We start from the raw sequence: 20471 nt of genomic DNA on the forward strand, positions 1-20471 counted from the left end.
TCATGCAAACTTTTTATGTAATGTGTTTTTTTCTGGAGCTGCACTGCAGCAGTTTACAGCCGAGTGTGAAGCAGTGGGAATGAGGATCAGGGTCAAATCAAAAGGGTGGAGTGCCCACTCTGGGTCAGGTTCTTGCCCCAAGCGGAAGAGTTTAAGTATCTCACGAGTGTTCACGAGTGACGGGAGAAGGGAGCAGGAGCTCAACAGATGGACTGGTGCAGCATCTGCATCACTGCAGCCGCTGCACCAGTCTGAGAGCTGAGTGTAAAAACTAAGCTCTCGATTTCCCAGTTGATCTACATCCCCACCCTCACCCATGGTCACGAGTGTGGGTAGTGACCAAAAGAACGAGATCATGGATACATGCGGCAGAAATGAGCTTCTTCTAAAGGGTGGCTGGCCTCTCCTGTAGATTTAGATTTTACTTTACCTTTACCAAATGTGATGAAATGATCTCAATGATTTTCAAAACAAATAAAACCCTTAAAAATTAATTAATTAATAATAAGAGTTATTTTGGCAAATCTAATAAATAATTTTGAAAATAAATGAAAGATTAACAACTTTTTCAATAAATGACTTGTTCACTGTTTCTGCTGTTGCAGGATGGAGACAAAGAGTTTTCCCACAGAAAAGTATGAGGAGTATCCAGAGTTCTCCTGGGTCCTGGTATCAAGTCTGAAAGTCTAGTATCATGAGAACCCTGATTTATAGTTATCAGTGTCATTAGTTTGATTATTTGTGCTTTGAAGTTTCTAACAGGTTAGATGAACCTTACATATGCATACACATAAAGTTTCATAATGACACAGAGGGTGTGTTTACCGTCACGGTCCAATCACACATTTCTCGTCATTGGGATGTTTTGCTGTGAGATATAAAGTTCATTTGTTTGTGCAGTTTACTGATCTGAGTGCAGATCATCAGATCTGTGAGGATGAATCATGTCGGTCTGATCACTGAGTGCTGACACTTCCAGGTTACACAACCACACTCAGTGGAAACAGTGTGTGTGTGTGTGTGTGTGTGTGTGTGTGTGTGTGTGTGTGAGACAGAGAGAGACATCCACTCCACCTGTTTTCCACAGGCAGAGAGGATCTGTCTGTGTTTGTTCTTTAGATTCTTTTCTGTCTTTAATGTAACAACGTGCAGATTAAACGTTCAGACTGCAGCTGACAAACTTTGTTTTTAAATGAAGTAAACTTATGCTAGGTTAGTTTTTCCAGTTCATCACTCTGAATGCATGACCTCTGACCTCTGTATTGTACACATACTGTACGCAATCTTGTGTGCTGAAAGATATAAATACATATATACACATAAACACACTCATTATTGATATATACTGTGTGTTTTAATATGATATCTACATTTTAGCTGCAAACTTCAACCTTCTGTCTTTGTAAGTTTTATATCTTTGAAAAAATGAGAAATGCTTCAAATTTTAAAAGAAATATGTAACCTGTCAAACTTCCTGTTTGTCTGAGTGCACTGACTCTGTGCTCAAAGTATACGAGCAGTCACGGCCACATATTCTAATAATGCTTAATCTTAATCCTGCAGCACGCAGCGATCGTTAAGAACAGTTTCCACTCACACTGTGTCAATAAGTAAGTGTTTGTTAGATGATGCTAATATTTAAAGAAACAATCAAACACTGACTGTGATCAAGGCTTCATGAGGTAACATCAGTCACAGTAACTGGGAGATGAATCCCATAATACACCATACCACGTATCTGGGTAGAACGACCTGCTGTCCAAATACTTCTGGTTATCAGGATTGAAGAACAGAAACATTTGCTCACAGAATGACTGCACACGTGTCTCAGTTTTGTTAAACTGCAGCCGTCTGCAGGCTCATAACTCTCCGTCCATTTTCTTCTGTGCGGGTTTGAGTCACAGGAGCAGCAGGCGATGCAAAGTTATACGACTTTTATCCTTAAAGTCAAATTTGTGTGACATTTTCATCTAAGATGTGCGTAACAACCCCGTGCATGTCTGATCAGATGCTGCCCTCAGCTCGGTCGCATTCCTGTCCTAAAGCCAACTTTCTACTCTAATGTGTCAAGACAAAACAGTTTGAGGCTCATTTAAAGGACGAATAATAAAGAACAGTTTTAGAATTTTGGACTGTTTTCTGCAGAAAACTGCAGTTTTTCTTTTTCAGAAATGTTGTGACAGAAGTTTTACATTTGCAGACACATTTACATCCAACAACTGAATGAATATGATTATCAGAAGCACCGTATTCTAATCTGCCTGCTTTATCTCAGTGTGAAAGTTGACACATTTTTCTGTAGTGTGAGAGATTCGCTGTCATTCTGCGGAGGTGTTTGTATCTGCGATCTGATTGGCTGCTGCTGCTGCTGCTGCTGGAAAATCTTCTGCCTCACTGTTTCCACAGGATGTGGTCGCCCGATGTGATCGAGCTGCAGCGTGATGGCTGCGTCACAGACGAAGGCGGCTGCGGTTTCTGCCTCAAAGCCTGCTGGGACAGGAAGCGTGTCAGTGGGGGTGGGCGGGGAAATCGAGGTCAGGCGGTGCTGGAGGTAAGGATGTACGATCAGGTGTGGCCTCACAATCGGTGTGAGAAAACAGATCAGACGCCTAAATATGAAACGTGTGCAGCCGGTGGCACCGCCGCAGTTTTCACGTCACAGAGATGAGGCCAAAAATCCGACCTCAGGTGCGTCTGCAGGTGGACACGCCAACAGCTGCACCAGGAGACCCAAATCATCTGTGCACTTTCACTTGTTACAGCAAATATTAACGATCAAAGAAATCTGTTTCACATTTCACGGCTCTGTTTTTCACCAACAGCCAAACTCAGCTTTTCATGAGACGTGAACAGAAAGAATGAAGGACTCCGTGATCGTGGGCTGTTCTTGTTAGTGTGGAGCAGCTCAAACTTGTATTTGTGTGATTTACTAATTTATTATATCTGCTGTTGACTGTTAAACATCTCCATTTATTTTTATTTCTGTCTGATAATATCTTTACTGTCACGGGTGAATTTCAGATTCTGAAGCATGAATGAAAGTCCAGCTCGAAATGAAAACAGACTTTAGTTCTTCTGCTGTTGTGATGTCAGAACCTCCTCAGTCGGTGTCACAGGATCAGAAATATTTATTGTTTCTTTTTTTAAATTCATTTTCAAACATATGACGAAGCTGCTCCGATGGAGTCCGACCTTCTCTCAGTTCAGTATTCAGTGAAATGCACATGAGTACAGATAATTACTGTGAACACACGTGTACATTTATGATGATGTTACAACATGTTAGAAAATGAAAATAAAGAATGCAGTCTTGTGAATTTTCAGTGCTCAGGGTTTACTGTACCAGGTTAGGTCAGCACTCATACTGTGTCAGAAACAGGAAACACTTTTCAGGCCAAAGTAAAAGTTTTGCTCCTAAATCTTCACTAAAATCCAAACGTTTCAGTAAAATTTTGCATAAATGAAGCTCTTTGTCTTATTTGGATATTTTTCTGTGTTTTGGCCACAGATGTTTGAGCAGCTTTAATAATCACAGCTTATCTTTGATGTTAGAAGCTCCACTTTATATTATATTTGACATTTTATTAGAAGGTAAATAAACATAATTCATGTTTAAAAAACACCTAAATTATGGTCATAAATAGAAAATCTATATAGTTTCAGTTTCTAATCCTTTTACTGAGTAATATTGGACTTTTATAACTGGCTGGGCCTTTAAAATGCATCATCTAGCGACGTTACAAAGTTTTATTTTTAATAAAGCGTCTGCTTGTTTTATTTCTTTAATGTACAAATATGTCAGTTAGTCTGATGAGAAGTTTCATTAACTAGGACACATGTTCAGTTTATTTGTATTTGTTTCTGTAATTATCTGAAATTATTTCATCGCTTCCTTGACTTTGTGTTCAGATGGTGAATTTTCCTGATTCTGCACATGTAGCTTTGAAATTAAAATGAATTTAGATAATGCTTCAAAAAAACCTGATAAATTAGAGTCCATATGCATTTGAAGAAGGCTGACAAGTTGTGAGCGACACTTTAGGAGGATGTTTGAGTTCATGTGAGATTTCTGTTTTATGCACAGCAGCAGTCAGATCAGTGAGAAGTGCTGAACTGTTTGATGTCTCGACCAACAGACACAGAAAAATGCTTCAGGGATTATTTTTGTGTTACTTTGTGTATTTTATTAGGACTTCCTGTTTCATCGTGTGTTACACACTGCAGCGGAGCCTCCATGTTCCCTCATTGATATTATGAACCCGATCAGAGCCGTCTGCTGGAATCTGACCTGCTTCATGTTTTCTGTGTTTGAGTTTGAAGAAACACAACTTGATTTAGTAAAAAGCTCCACACAGAAAATGAACCAACAAATGTTTCAGACTGGAAGAACTGGTCCCAGAAGAACTGGTCCCAGACGTCACCCTGGGTGCTGCTGGAGGCCCTGCATGTTTGGAGACCTGGTTCACTCTGGTGTTTCTCTGTTGTCCACTGTCATCACACATCTTTCAGTTTCACTCATCATTTCATCATTGCATTTGTCCAGTGTGACATCACTGTCCTTGTGTGTCCTTTGCTTTGTTCTAGAGTCCCTGCAGATGTTTACAGATGTCACCATCATCGTCCTCATTATGAAGAGTGTGACCTTGTTTTTGTGTGTCAGAGACGTGGCTGTAACCACACGAACATCACCGTGTCTGTTTGTTGGTGGGTTTTATTTGTTGTTTTTGCAGCTTCACCGCTGACAGGAAGCCAGCAGCAGCAGGGCAGAGCGAGGAAGCGGCGCTGCAGCGGTGGGAGGCTCTGAGGTCGCCTCACAACCTGACAAACATCCGGCAGCAGACGCGGAAGAAGAAAAACCCGACCTCAGAATGTTTCCAACACACGTGGTGGAAAAAAGCTGCAGCTGAAGCAGCCTGCACACTTTCAGGAACTTTGTGCCTCTCAAGAAATAAAAATATGTCCATTTAGAGTCATTATAATACAGGCAAATATGCATTATGTATAATACATTAGAATACAGCAACATCGCTTTCTTCAGTGTGGCAGCAGAGCTCAAGTCTTTTACAGTCACATGTGTTCTGATCTGTGCATCACATGTTTATCTGCTGATTGTTGAGTTAAAGCTTCCACATATAAACACTGAAGGAGACAAACAGTAACAACATGTTAATAACTGGATTCAAAAACTCTGAAGAAGCATCTTCAGGTTTGTGCTGAGAGCAGCAGACGAGACTGAAAGGAACAGATAATGTTTGCAGACTGACAGCTGAGCATGCGTGTAAAACGTGATCATTACTGCTCAAACACTGAATCTGCTGCACAGTTTTTCTCAGACAGAAGAGCCTCACTGAGCTCCAACGGTGTTATTTCACCTGATCTGGACCTCAGCTGGTGTTGGGCTGAGTCTGTGTGCAGACCAGAGAGAACGGCATCAACCAAACCAGGAAACACAGGAAAGAGCCAGAGGTCAGTGCTGAGTGCTGTCAACATGCTGTGATCTTTATTATTATATTGTTTTCATATTTGGACTTTACATGCAGAATGTAGCGACCAATCAGGTGCGACTCTCATCGCTGATGGAAGCAGAGCAGGAAGCTCGGACGCAACATGTGATTGCACACGCTCAGAGTTCTTCCACATCAAACTGGAAAAGTGTTTCTTTGTTCACGTCTTTATTAGTGCTGAGTGTGAACAGTGTGACAAACACATAGTGACTCATGCAGTCGTTTGGAGCTTTGGTACAAACTCTGTTTGAGCGCGTTGTGATGTGCGCAGGAACAAACACAGACCGATGTGTGTGTCTGTCAGCGACCGCTGAATGTTGCTGCGCATGTTCACCTAAAACTGTCACTTTGGCTGGAACAGCAAAACTATTACAGATAAAGTTATTGTGAAGCAATCGAGTCTGGAAATGTTCCCATTTATTAAACCGTCCACAGACAGATTTACCAAAACATGCAGTGGGCCGACTCTGGGCCTCTGGCCTTATGTTTGACACCACACATTAAAAACTTTAGAAGCATTTATGAAGCCTGAACCGTGAAATAAATGAAACATTTAATTAATCTTCTGACATAAAGAAAATATATAAATATATGACAGACGAGACGTGATGGTTAAACATGGAAATAAATCGACTTCAGTGTTTATAGCTGATATTTATGCAGCACTTATTATTTTTTTCAGATTCAAAAACAAAAAGATGATACATTAATAATACATTCATGTATCTATTCATTACGAATAACTGGAGGAGTGTGTGTCTGTATGGACTGGTTTGCTGTGACGGAGCTGTGGGGATTTTTGGGTGGAGGCTTTAAGGTCATGTTTTTGTTGCTTAATGTGAGAAACAGTCAAACACCAACGTGTGAGACCAACAGCTCAGTAAAGACTCACAGTTTAAAGATTAGTCATGGTTGGATTATGGCGGCACAGACGAGCAAACATGGTTTCAGTCTGAGCTTCTTTTTCATTCTGACTGAAAGAGTCAGAAGTGAAACTGTCTCTGTGGAACAAACTCTGTGGAACAAACTCCACAACGACAAGTGTGTAAAAATCTAGAGTTAGACGTGATTCAAAGCAACAGCTTGTTCTGCTGGTCTGAATGTTGGACATCAGAGAACTGATGATTAGTTTATGATTATAACAACATTAATGCATCATTAGTCTGTAAACCTTACACAGTATCTATGTTACGGCTGTTTATTGCAGCATAGATCTAATATCATATTTCTTCACATGATTTTGCACTGAGAGCCTGACTGTCTACACTGCAGCTGCAGCAGTGCTGTGAGGGTCCTGTAGGTGGCGCAGTGCTTTGCCTGTTGGGTGGAGCACCAGCACCATCGTGTGGCCCTTATATAAACTGCAACACAAAGTCAGCTCTGAACAAACGTTTCTTTGCGGTGACGTAATAAAGTCATTCAGCAGTAACTAGACGAGGACATGTTGAGAGACACATTTATCAGCTTCGTCTCACAGCTTGGATCAAAACGCCTTTAAAATCATTTCAGTATTAAAGCTGCTCCTTTCAACGTCCCAGTTTCATTTCCAGGTGGTGTTTTTATTTATTTTTAAAAAAATGAAATTATGAGACGCAGTTTCAAAGTGCATCAAAGCGTTCTGAGTTTGGACATGAAGACAGGACACAGACGTGGTTAATGACAACACCTCACACACTTGCTACAGTTCCTGCAGCCACACAGATCTCACTGATGCTCTGCTGGAGTCTTCTCTAACACTGGATGCATTTATAAGGACAACAACATCCTGCCTAAAATAAACTAATGCAGGTGAACAACAATTTTGAGGAGCGTATCAGGTCACATTTCACTGCCTGTTGTACTCGTATAACTATGCACGTGACAAATAAACAATCTTGAAACTTGAATTTTTGTTGTCATGTTTTGGAATTAGTTCTGCTGTTTCCATCATTTCCTTTCTGTTTTTTGTTAGTCTTCTTCACTTGTTCTCAGCCGGTCCCTCGCTCTGGACACTCGCCAGTTTCCTCCTGTCTCTGTTCTTTGTTCTCACACAGGTCCTGATGTCCACTGTGGAGCCTTCTCAGTGATTTTGTGGTGTAAGTTTGTGTTTGCTGTCTTGATGCATGTTCAATCCTCCAGGTATGGAAATCCCAGAAAGTTGATTCTGTTCATGTGGACGTAGAGAAACATTTCATCACTTATCCAAGTGACTCCTTCAGTCTGCAGGTTGGATGTTACATATTTATGATCATGAAACTGACCTGACTGTTAGTCAGAGGTGCTTGTGTCAGTCCTGATGTAAATGTGCTGTTAATAAGGTTGGAGAGCTGCAGGCAGCTGAGGCTGAAGTTGGATGAAGGATGAAACGTTGGTCCATCCAGACCAACAGAATCACATTTCTGGAGTTTGTGTTTGATGGTTTCTGTTTTTCTGTTGTTTCTATTGTTGCTAGTTTATTCTCTTTGTTGCTGAACTTTGCCTGATTTTATTTTATGTCTTTATTTGCAATAAACATTTGTGGACTTTCAGATTTGATCTTGAGTTACTTTGAGTTAATACCTAACAGGAGTAAATGTATTTTCTTGAGCGTCTATTTTAAAACTGTGGTACGTTTTACACTAAATTTGAAGCTTTATTGTCATTCAGCTGTTTGACCTGATGTGACTGTAAGACAGTTTTTAGGTGATGATATTTGCAGCCTGCCATGAATCAACAGGTCAAACAGCTGAATGAAGTAGAATAAATATAAAAATTAATATTAAAAACAAAATACAGAAATATATTGATATAAATAACAGATGTGTGCTGTGTGTCAGTCTGGGTGGTGTTGCATTAATGTAGTGCAGCCTCCTCCTGGAGGCCAGGCGAGTAAACAGTACATGTGCAGGGTGGGGGAGGAGGTAGGATACAGGTGGCTCTTTCTCTGCACCTGACGGTGTAGATGTCCCTGATGGACGTTAAGCTGCACCTGATAGTCCTCTGCAGACTTTACGAACCCCCAACCCCCTCAGTGCAGCTGTAGAAGGACCCGAGGACACCAACATCCAGTCCAGCGCTGTTCAGCCTCCTCAGGAAACAGAGGTGGTGGTCGACTTCTTTATAAGACTCGTGATGTTGATGCAGGTGATGGTGTTAGTCAGGTGAACCCGAGGTACCTGACAGAGGAGCTGCTCCATCTATGTCGAGAGGAGGATTATACATTAAAACATTTTAGCCATCTTTAAATTAAGACTTTTACAAACATGGTGTGTTAGAGTGAATTGTTAATGTTTGTCATTTTTATGCTTACCATCCATTCCTACATTGTTTAACTGTGGGATGAAAGCAGTTCCACAGTCCCCCTCCCCAGATTCTTGAGTTTTTGGGTGAGGGGCTGTAGTCTTTTATTGTAGATACATCCTATCTGAAAGGTCTGTTTGATGTAAGCTTCCTGCCCAGCAGGAGGTCTCTCTCTCTCTCTCTCTCTCTCACACACACACACACACACACACACACACACACACACACACACACACACACATATATACATACAGTGCCTCGTCTTTGTAACCAAGGGGGGTTAAGAGGGGAGGTACGTGTTGTAAACTATTGTGTGAACTGTAACAGTTTGTCAATAAATAGCTGCGAGGGAAGCTGCTCTTTGAAGGACTTTGGGCTGGAGACAGGTTAGGAGCGTGAGCTCCAAGAGCTGGTTCTTGACCAAAGGCCTCCCTTGCGCAAGTAATCGATCGAACACTGTTGCCTTGTTTTTCTTTCATGGGAATAAGTCCTGGATACAGCGGGGTCTGAGTTTAGACCCAACATGGTGCATCTAATAAAAACACTCTGAGCCTCAAAGAATCTGTGACTCTTACAAGCACCTGAGCCCTGAGTGCATGGACTGAACTGTGAGATAACCTCTGACCTTTACTCGTGCAGACTGAGTCTGTCACATCAGAGCAGGAACGCTGTGATCTGTGTGAGCGTGAGTGCAGATGAGATGAGCTCCTTTGAGTCTTAAATCAGACGACACAGTCATAATGGAGAATAACACTTCCAGGGAGCAGTTTGCTCTGTGAATGAGGGGAGAGGTCAGAGGTCAGGCTGATTATGGCTGAAGTGCTGTTAGTACTGTTCACAGCAGCCAGACTTCACTCTGTTAGTGAAGAACAGAAGTCTGAGGCAGCAGTGGTAAATGGACTGGTTCTTATACAGCTCTTTTCTTCTCTGTCTGAGCACTCAAAGCACTTTATACAACTATTTCATTCACCAGTCACACTCATTCACTTCTTCTAAGCTCTTAACTGCTCTATCTAACATTCATACACAGTCAGACTCTGATGGATGCATCAGAGAGCAAATGGGGTTAGTAACTTGCTCAAGGATATTTGGCATGCAACCTGGAGCAGCCTGGGATCGAACCACCGACCTGGTAAGTGGCTGACCTGCCCTGGCAGGTCTGAGCTACACCCCGGCCACACATGTTTCTGCTGAGGCTGGAGATGATCGATCAGAACACAAAGTCCAAAGTCAACATACATTTATAGATGCAACCTGCCTCCAGCCCGCTCTGATCAATTCAAATATGAAGTTAGAAAGAGAAAAGTCAAACTGGACTCATGAATCGAGGATCCCAGTCACCAGAACTGGATCCAGTAGAAACTCTGGCATGTGATGATGGGCTGAATTTCACTGGTTTTATAGGAACGTTTCTATCATTGAATCCAGACATGAAGTGTTTGCTGACTTTAAAATAACACACGATTGAGTCAGTGCACTGTCTTCACATGTTGGATTCATGTCTTTGTCACCTTATTTCATGCAGGTTACACACAGCCATCATCTCATATCTGCTGTCTGTAGTTCTGCTGCCAGTAGGTGGAGAACTGCGAGCGCCTCATGAGATTTTTCATGTGGCACTAGCACCACCTTGTGGTATTTATTTGCAACTGCACATATGTGACGTAAGAGGGCTGCTGGATACAACCATATGAATGTGAGTGTCATTGAGTATTATAGAGACAAAGAAAAGAGTTTTTAATACATGAATTCAGTATAAACAGTGTAAAAATCAGAGGTTTCCTCAGAAACAAGTTTCTGTTTTGGAATATTTCAAAACTGTAAAAGATTCAACCAGCGTGGATAAATGTGACCGAGACGATAAAAGTTTGACTTTAACATGAAAAACAAGTCAAATCAAAAGATCTTTAGTTCATCATTTCACACATTTTTGTCATCGCTGTAGTTTTTATGTCTCTCCTGAAGCTCATGTGTACAAATGTATCCTGAATATGACAAAAAACACATGCACCATCACAACTTTTTATTAATAATTTGTATTAATTGTTCTTTAAATAGCTTCAAGCTTCATTTAATTAAAAGAAACTAAAATTCATTTAGTTTATTTTTGTTGTATGTGTACATTGATAATAATTTATCTATTCTTAATGATATTACAGTAATTCTATTCACTGGACACAAAGAATTAACAGGTTTATTAATAACTGCAGGTAAGAATAATGAAAATGTTTTCATAATGGAGGAAAAGCTGACTGGGATGGACACAGGCTGGTCTGCAGGTTTGTCTTTTGATTTACTTTTTTATCAAGTTAAACTTCTTACAGCTACAGTCACACATATCTATGCTGGGAAAAACCAATCTGTGTGTTTCAGTTTCAACATTTTACAGTTCAACTTATTTCTTGTATTAAACTCTCATCAAAGAAGAGACAAAAAAAAAAACACACTGGACTGGCATTAAGAATGACCACAGAATGTGCTCCAACTATACTCATCAACTCTGCAACGCTGCAACATGGGAGTTCCCTGAGAGTTCGCCCAACCAGTCTGCAGGTTTTGTGGACTTGGAGAAAGCGTTCGACCGTGTGCCTCTGAGTATTCTGTGGGAGGAGCTTTGGGAGTCTGAGGTGTTCTTCGTTTGATCCTTGTACAACCATTCAAGAGCTCGATCCACATAAGAAATGCCAGCGCTGCCCTTTCATAATTTTCATGGACACAGTAGCTGAACACTTCCAGCTGGGTGGTCTCAGAATCTCATCTCTGCTTTTTGTGGATGATGTGGTTCTGTTGGCTTCATCAGGTGATGGCCTCCAGCTCGCGATGTACCTTCAAATCTGAGCCCATGGTCCTCAGCCAGAAAAGGGTGGAGTGGTGGAGTTTAAGTATCTCAGGGCCTTGTTGACGAGTGATGGTAGAAGGGAGATCGACAGACAGATTAGTGCTGCAGTGATGCGGATGCTGCACCGGTCCATCGTGGTGAAGAGAGAGCTGAGCATCACTTTTCATCTCTGTCCACGCCGTGGTTGAAAAAATGAGATCATGGATACAAGCGGTGGAAATGAGCTTTTCCAGCAGGGTGGCTGGCCGCTCCCTCAGAGATAGGGTGAGGAGCTCAGTTGACCTGTCACACTGCTCCCACTGCCAGACTGCAACTGCACCTTATGTACATTTTGTAGTATTCATTCCACCTCATTTCATTTCTGTATTTTATGTACATAAGTTTAGTTATTTATAGTTGGTTTACACAGCTTTGTGTATGTATGTGTATGCATGTGTAATGTATATATAGACGTGTGTGTGTGTGTGTTTTACATTGCTGTGCTTGATAGCCACCATCTACCGGAACCAAATTCCTTGTATTTGTCTGCACATATACTTGGCCAATAAACACGATTCTGATTCTGATTCTGATTCTGATTCAGGAGGGGCTCAGAGCAGAGAGCTGCTGCTCCTTCACATCTAAAGGAGCCATGGAGGTGTTTCAAGCATTTTACAAGGGCGCCTCCTGAATGAGGTGTTTTGGACACGTCCCACCTGGAGAAGGCCCCGGGGCAGACCCACAACATGCTTGAGATATAATATCTCTCGGCTGTCCTGGGAACGCCTCGGTGTTCCTCTGGATAAGCTGGAGGAGGCGGCCAGGGATGGCGAGGTCTGGGCTTCTCTGCTTAGGCTGCTGCCCCCACCAGCTGGCCCCAAAATAAGAAGGGTGGATGTTCTGTTACTGTGTTTATTTAATGTCTGAGTGCACCTCAGTTATACCAAAGGAAGGTTATCCCATAATAAACCTTACTAAACACAAAAACTGTACGTGTTTTACAGGTTTTCTCAGTCACTTTGGTGCTTTTCTCACATCACTATTAACATTTGCACAGCAGTTAGTGTATTTCTCAAAACAATTGGTGCAAACTGCAAAACCTAGTGGATAGCCTGCAAAAGCAGGTCACTCGCTCATAATCGATAACACATTCCTCAAAAACAAGTATTCATGTCAATGAAACTGCCAGTGTGACAAAACGAGAAGTCTTGACACCATCTTGGTGAAGAAGACAGTCAAATGGCTTTGTCATGTTGTCACTATGACGGTGTTCAGTGTTCTCTCAGCTCTCGGTGACACAACTGCTCAACACAGCACTATAGACTTTTTGTCCTGCCATGTAGAGTAAAATCTACAGTAAAGTTAGACAATCCTGTAGTTAGGGAAGTAAGTGAGTACAAGACACTGAATACATGTTTCACATTTTTACTGTGTCGGCTGTTTGTAATTCTACAACATTGTGCAACAGAAAAATACTCTGCAGTCACTTATTTAGAATAAACATAAGAAACACTCTTTTGGTTGAGCTGTGCACAAATGAGATCAATACAACAGTAACTGAACAGACGTAAATTATTCTGCCACATCCAGACGTTCTTGTCTGTCTGGCCACATATTTTCATCTACATCACAGCAGATATCATGTCTTGCAATGCAGCGAGGAACGTGGCGAATCCACCCTCTGCAGGACTCCCACGACTGAAATGAAAACAAAACGTATAAAATTTGCTTGACAGAATTTGATAACTAATTCAACAATTTTGTATTTAATGACTCAATGAATGAAGTGAAGACTATTAGTTTTCTTGGGAACGACTATTCAACATCCAAAAGTATAATTAATTTTGACTGACATAAAGAAATGATGTTATAAAACAGCAGAGATCTGTATGAAAGCAACTGATACATGTCCGAGAGCATTTGTAACTTCTTCAGAGGAAGGAGACGTTGCTACTATGATGCGCACAAATGACTGAATGTTGTGGAGGTCGCACTAATGGCTTTGATCTGAGAAAAGCACCAAAGCGACTGAAAAAAACTGTAATATTGTACTGAGACATAGAGGGAGGTGGAGCGCTCCTACACCCTCGCAGCCTTTCTTGTGGCAGATGGATGGGCTAAATCTGGCAGGGTAACGAAGTCTCTGATTGGCTGAGACTACAACAGAGACAGACCCTGAGAGTCCGGAGCTGCCGTCTGTGATATATTCATTTCATGATACTGCTTTTTGTTTTTTGTGCCTTTTGTTTGTGATTTTGTGTTTACTGAAAATATAACTTCATAAACATTTTGTATGCAATTTGAAGCTGCATCTCCAATGTTTGTTTTACACTTTTAGAGGAGACTGGAAGTCTTTTACTTTTTACTAAGATAAAAATGAGAAAGATTAAAACAAAGACAAAAGCAAAGTGTTTCAATCCAGATGTATTTAAGGGGACTGTGCTAAAATGAATGTGAAAATGTGCTACTGAAGTCTAACCCCAACCCTGCGTATGGATCCATATCAGTGTACATGGCTCTGACAGATGACTCCAGCCTACCAGCTATCCCTGCTGCCATTAACAGGAGTGGCTGGTAGGACCGGACCTGCAAGGCTCCTCAGGAGTCTGTTTTTCTTCTCACAGGAAGCAGGAAGACACCTGTATGACACACAGCCACAGTAGACTAGGACTTTAAACAGAGAGCCAGTTCAGACTTCCTGTTTTGGGGTCTTTGGCTGCAGGTCGACAGCACAAACCATTTTGTTGGAGAAGGTGACTTTGATATTTAAAATAGTTTTTACTAGAAATCATAACACTGATCATTTGTAAATACCAGGTAGAAGAAAGTGGCGACTATGATCCTGCCATCCTGCTGACTCCCACTGAACATCTGAACACCTCCAGCTCCACTGTCTCAAAACATCACAGCACATCTAAACCTTCGATTGCTCTGTTGCTGCTCTCCTTCTCTCAGAAACCAGCCCGACACTCGTCTCCAACCGCTCCACCCTGCCTGCACTCTCTTCTTCACCTCTCTCGTGCTCTGTCCATTTCTTTACATGGTTGATCCCAGGTAGATAAACTCATGCAGATTCAAAAGACAACACAAAACCGATGATCTCATTTCTGACGTGGACTGGTCAAACATAAGTCTACTGCATCACTTATTCATGTTTGCATTTTTCAATAAATCTCTGCATCTATTTCCTATCAAATGACCAACAACAACTCAGACTCTGATTGGTTATTGATTTTCAAACAAAACAAGAATAAATATGATTCAGCACTTTTCTAATTCAATTCAATTTTATTTATTTTGCACCAAATCACAAGAAAACTTTCGTCACGGTGCTTTTCCACATGTATATTCACAGCTTACCTTCTCCTCATGATGGAAACAGGACATAAATAAACAGGCTGTGGTTTCCTTTTCACTGCTTTCCTCTTATGAGCAGATGAGCACAAAACATCTCTGCTGTTCTGTCTGAGCCATCAAGCAACAATCAGATATTTTCCCCTGTTGGCGACGCTGATGATTCCAAAAACGGATGGAAATGTACTAAACTTTGTGATTTTCATTTCATTCTCTGATACCAACGTCTTTACAAACTCTGTGAATCATCAGTTCTCTGTAAATTAATCAAATAAACTTCTAGCATCATGCAAAGCTTGAAAAATCCACTTGATGGCGGTGTTGTCTAAGAGAACAGAGGAGCTAAAGCATGAGCGCTCTTTGGTGAGATGTCGGGTTTTTGTACAGGGACTCGGGGTTTCCTGTCACTGTGGGCTTCACGGCGCAGAAGTAAACAGCAGAATCTGCCACTGTGACAGAGGAGATGTTCATCTGGATCCGTTTTTCCTCCACTTTGACCTTCAGTCCCGGGACTGGATTATTTAGCACAGATCCTGATGCTGAGTGTGAGATGAGAAACTGAGGTGGTTTTCCTGGATGTTGCCGATACCAGAAGAAATAATCTGTAGTTACGAGTTTGGGGTAGTTGTAGGACAGAGACACGGTGTTGTCCACGGTGAGCACAATCAGCTCACTGTGGACTGGACTGAGCTCCTCACAGCTCACATCTACAGGGGAAAAAGGTATTTAAGTTATTGTGGTCCGAGTCTGAAACAGCAGATATAACAGATTCTTTGTAAATGTGAGTTACCAGTGAAGACACGGAGGAGCAGCACTGGAACCAAAATCATCCTGTTGGACAGAAACGAAGCTTCTACAGAGAAGAAGTCTGCATGAGGCTCAGAGCGACACTCAAGCTTTCCTCATCTGCACAGGAAGCCCCTCCCCCTCGTGATGTCACTGTGACGGTCGTATCACAGATATGAACGGGTCGTCATCTTTCTTATGCTTGTGTAATGTTGTGTAATAAGCTCATATTTTAACATCACAGCTTGTGTGTTCAGCAGCTTGCATTGATGGTGTTTTGTACAGTCAGGCTGTGTTTGTGTTCTGGTGTTTCTGTCACGCTGAGCTGTAGTCAGTCAGCTGTTCACTTTGTAGGACCAAATATTTCTAATCATCTTTTGTCAGTAATCCAGTGCATTTATTTCCTCCCTGCTATTAACTTGTTTGTGCATTAAAGTGGGAAATTAACATTTAGTTTCAAATGCACAGCGAGGTGTTCAGCCTCTGTTAGCTGCAGGAGTCACATGAGTTTCTTCTGTGCACTGAGAGGGACGCCCTCCTGCTGCCATGGTAACACTTCCTGTATCGTGAGGTGACTGCTGTGATTTGATGCCATATACATAAATCTGAATTCAACTGAAGTTTAAAACCCAAATTAACTGAGCTCATGCTGAGGAGAGAGAGAGAGAGAGAGGGCTGAGAGGGAATCCAAATCTTCTCGATTCTTTCTCAAAGTCCAAAACTATGAAACTATGTGCAGGTTCACAGGTTGTGCAGCGGTCACCTCATCATCTCTCTTTATTGAGTTAACTTTCTCCACATACAGAGAAGAAAACATTGAAAGAATTGAATTGAAAGCCTTTATTGTCATTATACATAGTATAACGACAGCATAAAATTGGGAACAGCTCTATAAAAGTGCACATGTGCTTACAGCACATTATAAAACTGAACAATAATTAAAGTATACACTACTCTAAATATAAATACACAGTACAGTACTGACAGAGACAGACAGGCAGAGAACTGATGATATTTCAGTGCTGATTACTTTTGTACAGGTCTGAGTTGAGTATGGTGATGGCTTTGGGGAAGAAGCTGTCCCTGAGTCTGTTTGTTCTGGCCCTTATGGATCTGTAGCGCCTGCCAGAGGGCAGTAGGTTGAAAAGATGGTAGCCGGGGTGGGGAGTGTCCTTTAAAATGTTTCTGGCCCTGCTAAGACAGCAGGAGTTGTGGACGGCAGACAAGGTGGGCAGGGGGCGGCCGTTGAGTTTTTGTGCTGCGTTCACCACCCTCTGCAGTCTCTTCCCGTGTGCCTCCGTGCAGCTGGCGTGCTGCACTGTCACTGCACAGGTCAGCAGGCTCTCGATGGTGGATCTGTAGAAGGTCACCAGCAGCGGGGGGTTTAGTTGCTCCTTCCTGAGCACCCTGCTGGGTTTTCAAACAGGATTTAAACTTTCCTTCATTACATGTTCTTCTTCTTTCATTACAGAATGACATTTTCTCAAGAACTCTCATTTTAGTATACAGCTGTTAACCCAATCATACACAAATACTTTTTACTTTTACTCTTTAAACCTATTTGTCAGTCATAGTTTACTCGACCCACTGACACCGAGATCAGTGGCTCCTGTGTGTCTCCATCCTGCACCCCCTCCCTTCATACTCATTATTAAACATTAACCATAATTAAACATCTGTAAAACCCTATTGTTGGGTCTAAACATGCGATCCTGCTGGAATCGGACCACGAGAGACTGCAAACAGAACGCAAGAGCCACTCGTACGTTTTACGTGCAAGGGGAGGCTGCGCTCACAGCACTGCCACAATCACGCCTGCAGCCAACTCCAAAGCTCCAGTCTCCCCTCACAGCTTTTATTCCTGGTCATAAAAGGATCATCTCCCCTCAGCCCTGTATATGTTCAACTCCTTTAATGGGCCACAATATACAAGCACAGGTGAGCCTACAGGGCTTTGGAGCGTGATGTCACTGGAGGGGTGACCGCCGAGATAGCAAACAAAGGGCTAAAAGAGTCTTTGAGAGTGCAGTACCTGAAACACAGACAAAGTTAATTTAAAGACAAGAACAAGGCCGACACAAATGTTTTATCTACTTTCAAATCCATTTATCATAAATGTAACAAATAAAGTGTTTAGAAAGTTAGCACATACATGTAATGTTTTTTTCTGTATCCATCTATAGAACGCTGCATGTTTCTGCCTGTTCTCTTTTTAATCTGCCAGCAAAAAAATGAACCCGCAGTATGTAATGCAAGGATGTAATCACTTCAAGATGGAGAAAGCATGAAGCTCAACTTTTATGAATCACTTAAAATGATATAGAGACTCTGCAGGTCATTAATCAATGTATAAAACTAAAGCAGAATGTATTTTTAGTGACACAGCACACAAACAATGAAGCAATATGTATAATTAGGATTATTTATAATAAATATGAATTAATTAGTGCAATTTCCTTAACGGTAGAGAATAACTAAATCCCTCAGGACAAATCAGTGCACTATGTTATCCATCTAACAGAGCCTCAACATGTTCTCACTGTAATTTCCCCCTCATGAATGAATTTATGCTGCACTAATCTGAATGCTCGGAGGAAATTCAAATGCATTTTACTCGCAGTACTCGAGCTGACTTACCTTTGTTTGAATGACGGCGAATTCACGATGTACAGGCTTAAAAATAGCCAAATCTTGTACGCAGTCCTTGGTAGGGATGGGTACCGGTATCCTGTCCCATGATGGCACCGGTTCTGACATTAACGGTAGTAACCAGACCGAAAAGCAGCGCACATTTCGTTGCTTTATTTCGTTGCTTTTTTTCCTGAGATGTCACACACTTTGGATTCTAGCCAATCATTTTACCTTTCCAAGGATAGTAGGCGGGCCCAGGTACGTACGTTCTTTTAGAGCAGAGCTACTATTAAAAACGCCCAAGGCGAAGCGGTCAAAAGTCTGGCTGTACTTCACAGCAAAAGATGCAAACTCAGCAGCCTGCAACAAGTGCTTTAAGGTGATACTGTGATACTGTGCAAAGGAGGTAACACCTCAAATCCGATGAAACACCTGGCGATGCATAGTGTTTTTTTAAAAGCCGAGAAATGCGCCGTGTTTGATAGCTTGCTGCGAGACCTCACACCGAGCACATCTACTGTGGGTGTGGTTCCTGTTAAAGGACGCGGAGTTAGCAACATCCCCCAAGACCCCGAAGAGTCCTGGCCCCTAGCCCTGTCAGTGTAGCAGAAATGATGAGGATGATGATGGCAGCAGCAGCCGTTCTTCTCTGGGTCAGTAGCTTAATGTTGTTCGTGTGTAATTTACGTTGAGTAGGCTAACCACGTTATTACATTAATACATGTAAGGTGAACTAGTTACACGCAGCTGTCTTCTTGTGTGATGGCAGATACTCCCGTCACTCTGGCCAAAAAGGCTAAAATGACCAAAGAAAAAGTGGGAAACAGTTAAACATGAGAGGTTTTTCGACAAAGTTTGTGTTTTTTCCATTGTTTAAGCACCGGCACAATTTCAAAAGTACTGGTTTGGCACCTGTATTGGATAAAACCTAAACGATACCCCTCCCTAGTCCTTGGTGAATTGGATGTGCGCCTCCAGAGATTTATAATTGTGAAATTGGTTCGCCGTGTATGCGCTGACTCCACAGACAAGGTAGGAAAATATATCGGGCTAAGTCAGTAGCGGTTGGTCTTCAGAGTTTCCACTGCCGTTATTTCATACGGGTCCATGTTTCCAATGAACAGTTATGAAAATAAAGAAAAACCATTAAATGAGAAGGTGTGTCCAAACACCGACTCTGGATCCAGCAAACAGCCCCAGACCATCACACATCCTCCTGTTTGACAGTTGATGCCACACACTGTGGAGCCGTCCTTTCACCTACTTGACGGCACACAAAGATCCTGCGTGATGAACTGAAGATTTCAAATGTTGACTCATCAGTGCATAACACCTTCTTCCAGTCTTCAGTAATCCAATGGTGGTGTTTCATGTCCCAGGCAAGCCTCTTTGTCCTATTCTGATGTCTGGCTTTCTTGCCTGGTCCTGTCGAACCTGCAGCTCAAAGTCTTCTCTTCACAGTTGAAACTGAGACCACTATTGGGGTCTGAGGCGACCGTGGTTCAGGGGATTGGGAAGCTCATCTGTAAGCAGAAGCTTGCTGGTTCTGTCAGTCTGCCCCAGGGCAGCTGTGGCTACAACTGTAACTGCCTCCACCAGTGTGTGAATGTGAGAGTGACTGAATAGTGGAATTGTAAAGTGCTTTGGGTGCAGAGAAAAGCGCTATATAAATGCAATCCATTATTATTATTAGGCTGTGCTTGAAGCTGGCAGCAGGGACCAACAGCCATTACTGCGATCCACAGACACTGAGACAGGAACAAAAACCTCAGCGTGGTATTTAGTGGTAGATCAGGCTCTTTCAACACTGCATGTGTGTTACTGAGTATTTATAATATTAAAATTATGACTAAATGGGACACCTGTGTTAATTTAGCTGCCTAAGAATAGAAAATTAAACTTCATATCTTGCTTTGAACACTTCCTGAAAATATGTTTTTATTGAGATATAAACTGGTGGGTGGGACCTTGAGTGAAGACATTTTGTGCGACTGTGGTTTTGATGAGCTTTTACTACATTTACATTAAACACTGATTATGCTCAAATGAGTATTTTCAGATGCCCTCAAAATTTTGGACATTTATTGTTCAGAGGATTTGAAGAGTGTGAGAGTGCTGTG

General features: G+C 41.9%; 1 long non-coding RNA gene and 1 gene segment (V, D, J or C); one reads left to right on the plus strand and one right to left on the minus strand.

Annotated features, from left to right (window-relative positions):
* Nucleotides 1-627: 627 nt before the first annotated feature.
* On the plus strand, nt 628-9216 carry LOC109201838 (uncharacterized). Of its 4 annotated transcripts, XR_003214837.1 has the most exons (4): nt 628-669; nt 2407-4472; nt 4585-4653; nt 4731-9216. It is a non-coding gene; the product is annotated as an uncharacterized LOC109201838 (long non-coding RNA). The 4 variants fall into 4 exon arrangements; XR_003214835.1 differs by having other exon boundaries at nt 2407-4653; XR_003214836.1 differs by having other exon boundaries at nt 2407-2551; nt 4191-9216.
* Nucleotides 9217-14722: 5506 nt separating this feature from the next.
* Nucleotides 14723-17804, minus strand: LOC102081828 (T cell receptor alpha variable 8-2-like). The segment is given in 2 exon segments: nt 14723-15641; nt 15725-17804. Coding segments are annotated over 2 exon segments (405 nt in total).
* Between the last annotated feature and the right edge of the window lie 2667 nt (nt 17805-20471).

The sequence above is a fragment of the Oreochromis niloticus genome, linkage group LG18, assembly GCF_001858045.2.
Source record: "Oreochromis niloticus isolate F11D_XX linkage group LG18, O_niloticus_UMD_NMBU, whole genome shotgun sequence".
Classification (NCBI taxonomy): domain Eukaryota; kingdom Metazoa; phylum Chordata; class Actinopteri; order Cichliformes; family Cichlidae; genus Oreochromis; species Oreochromis niloticus.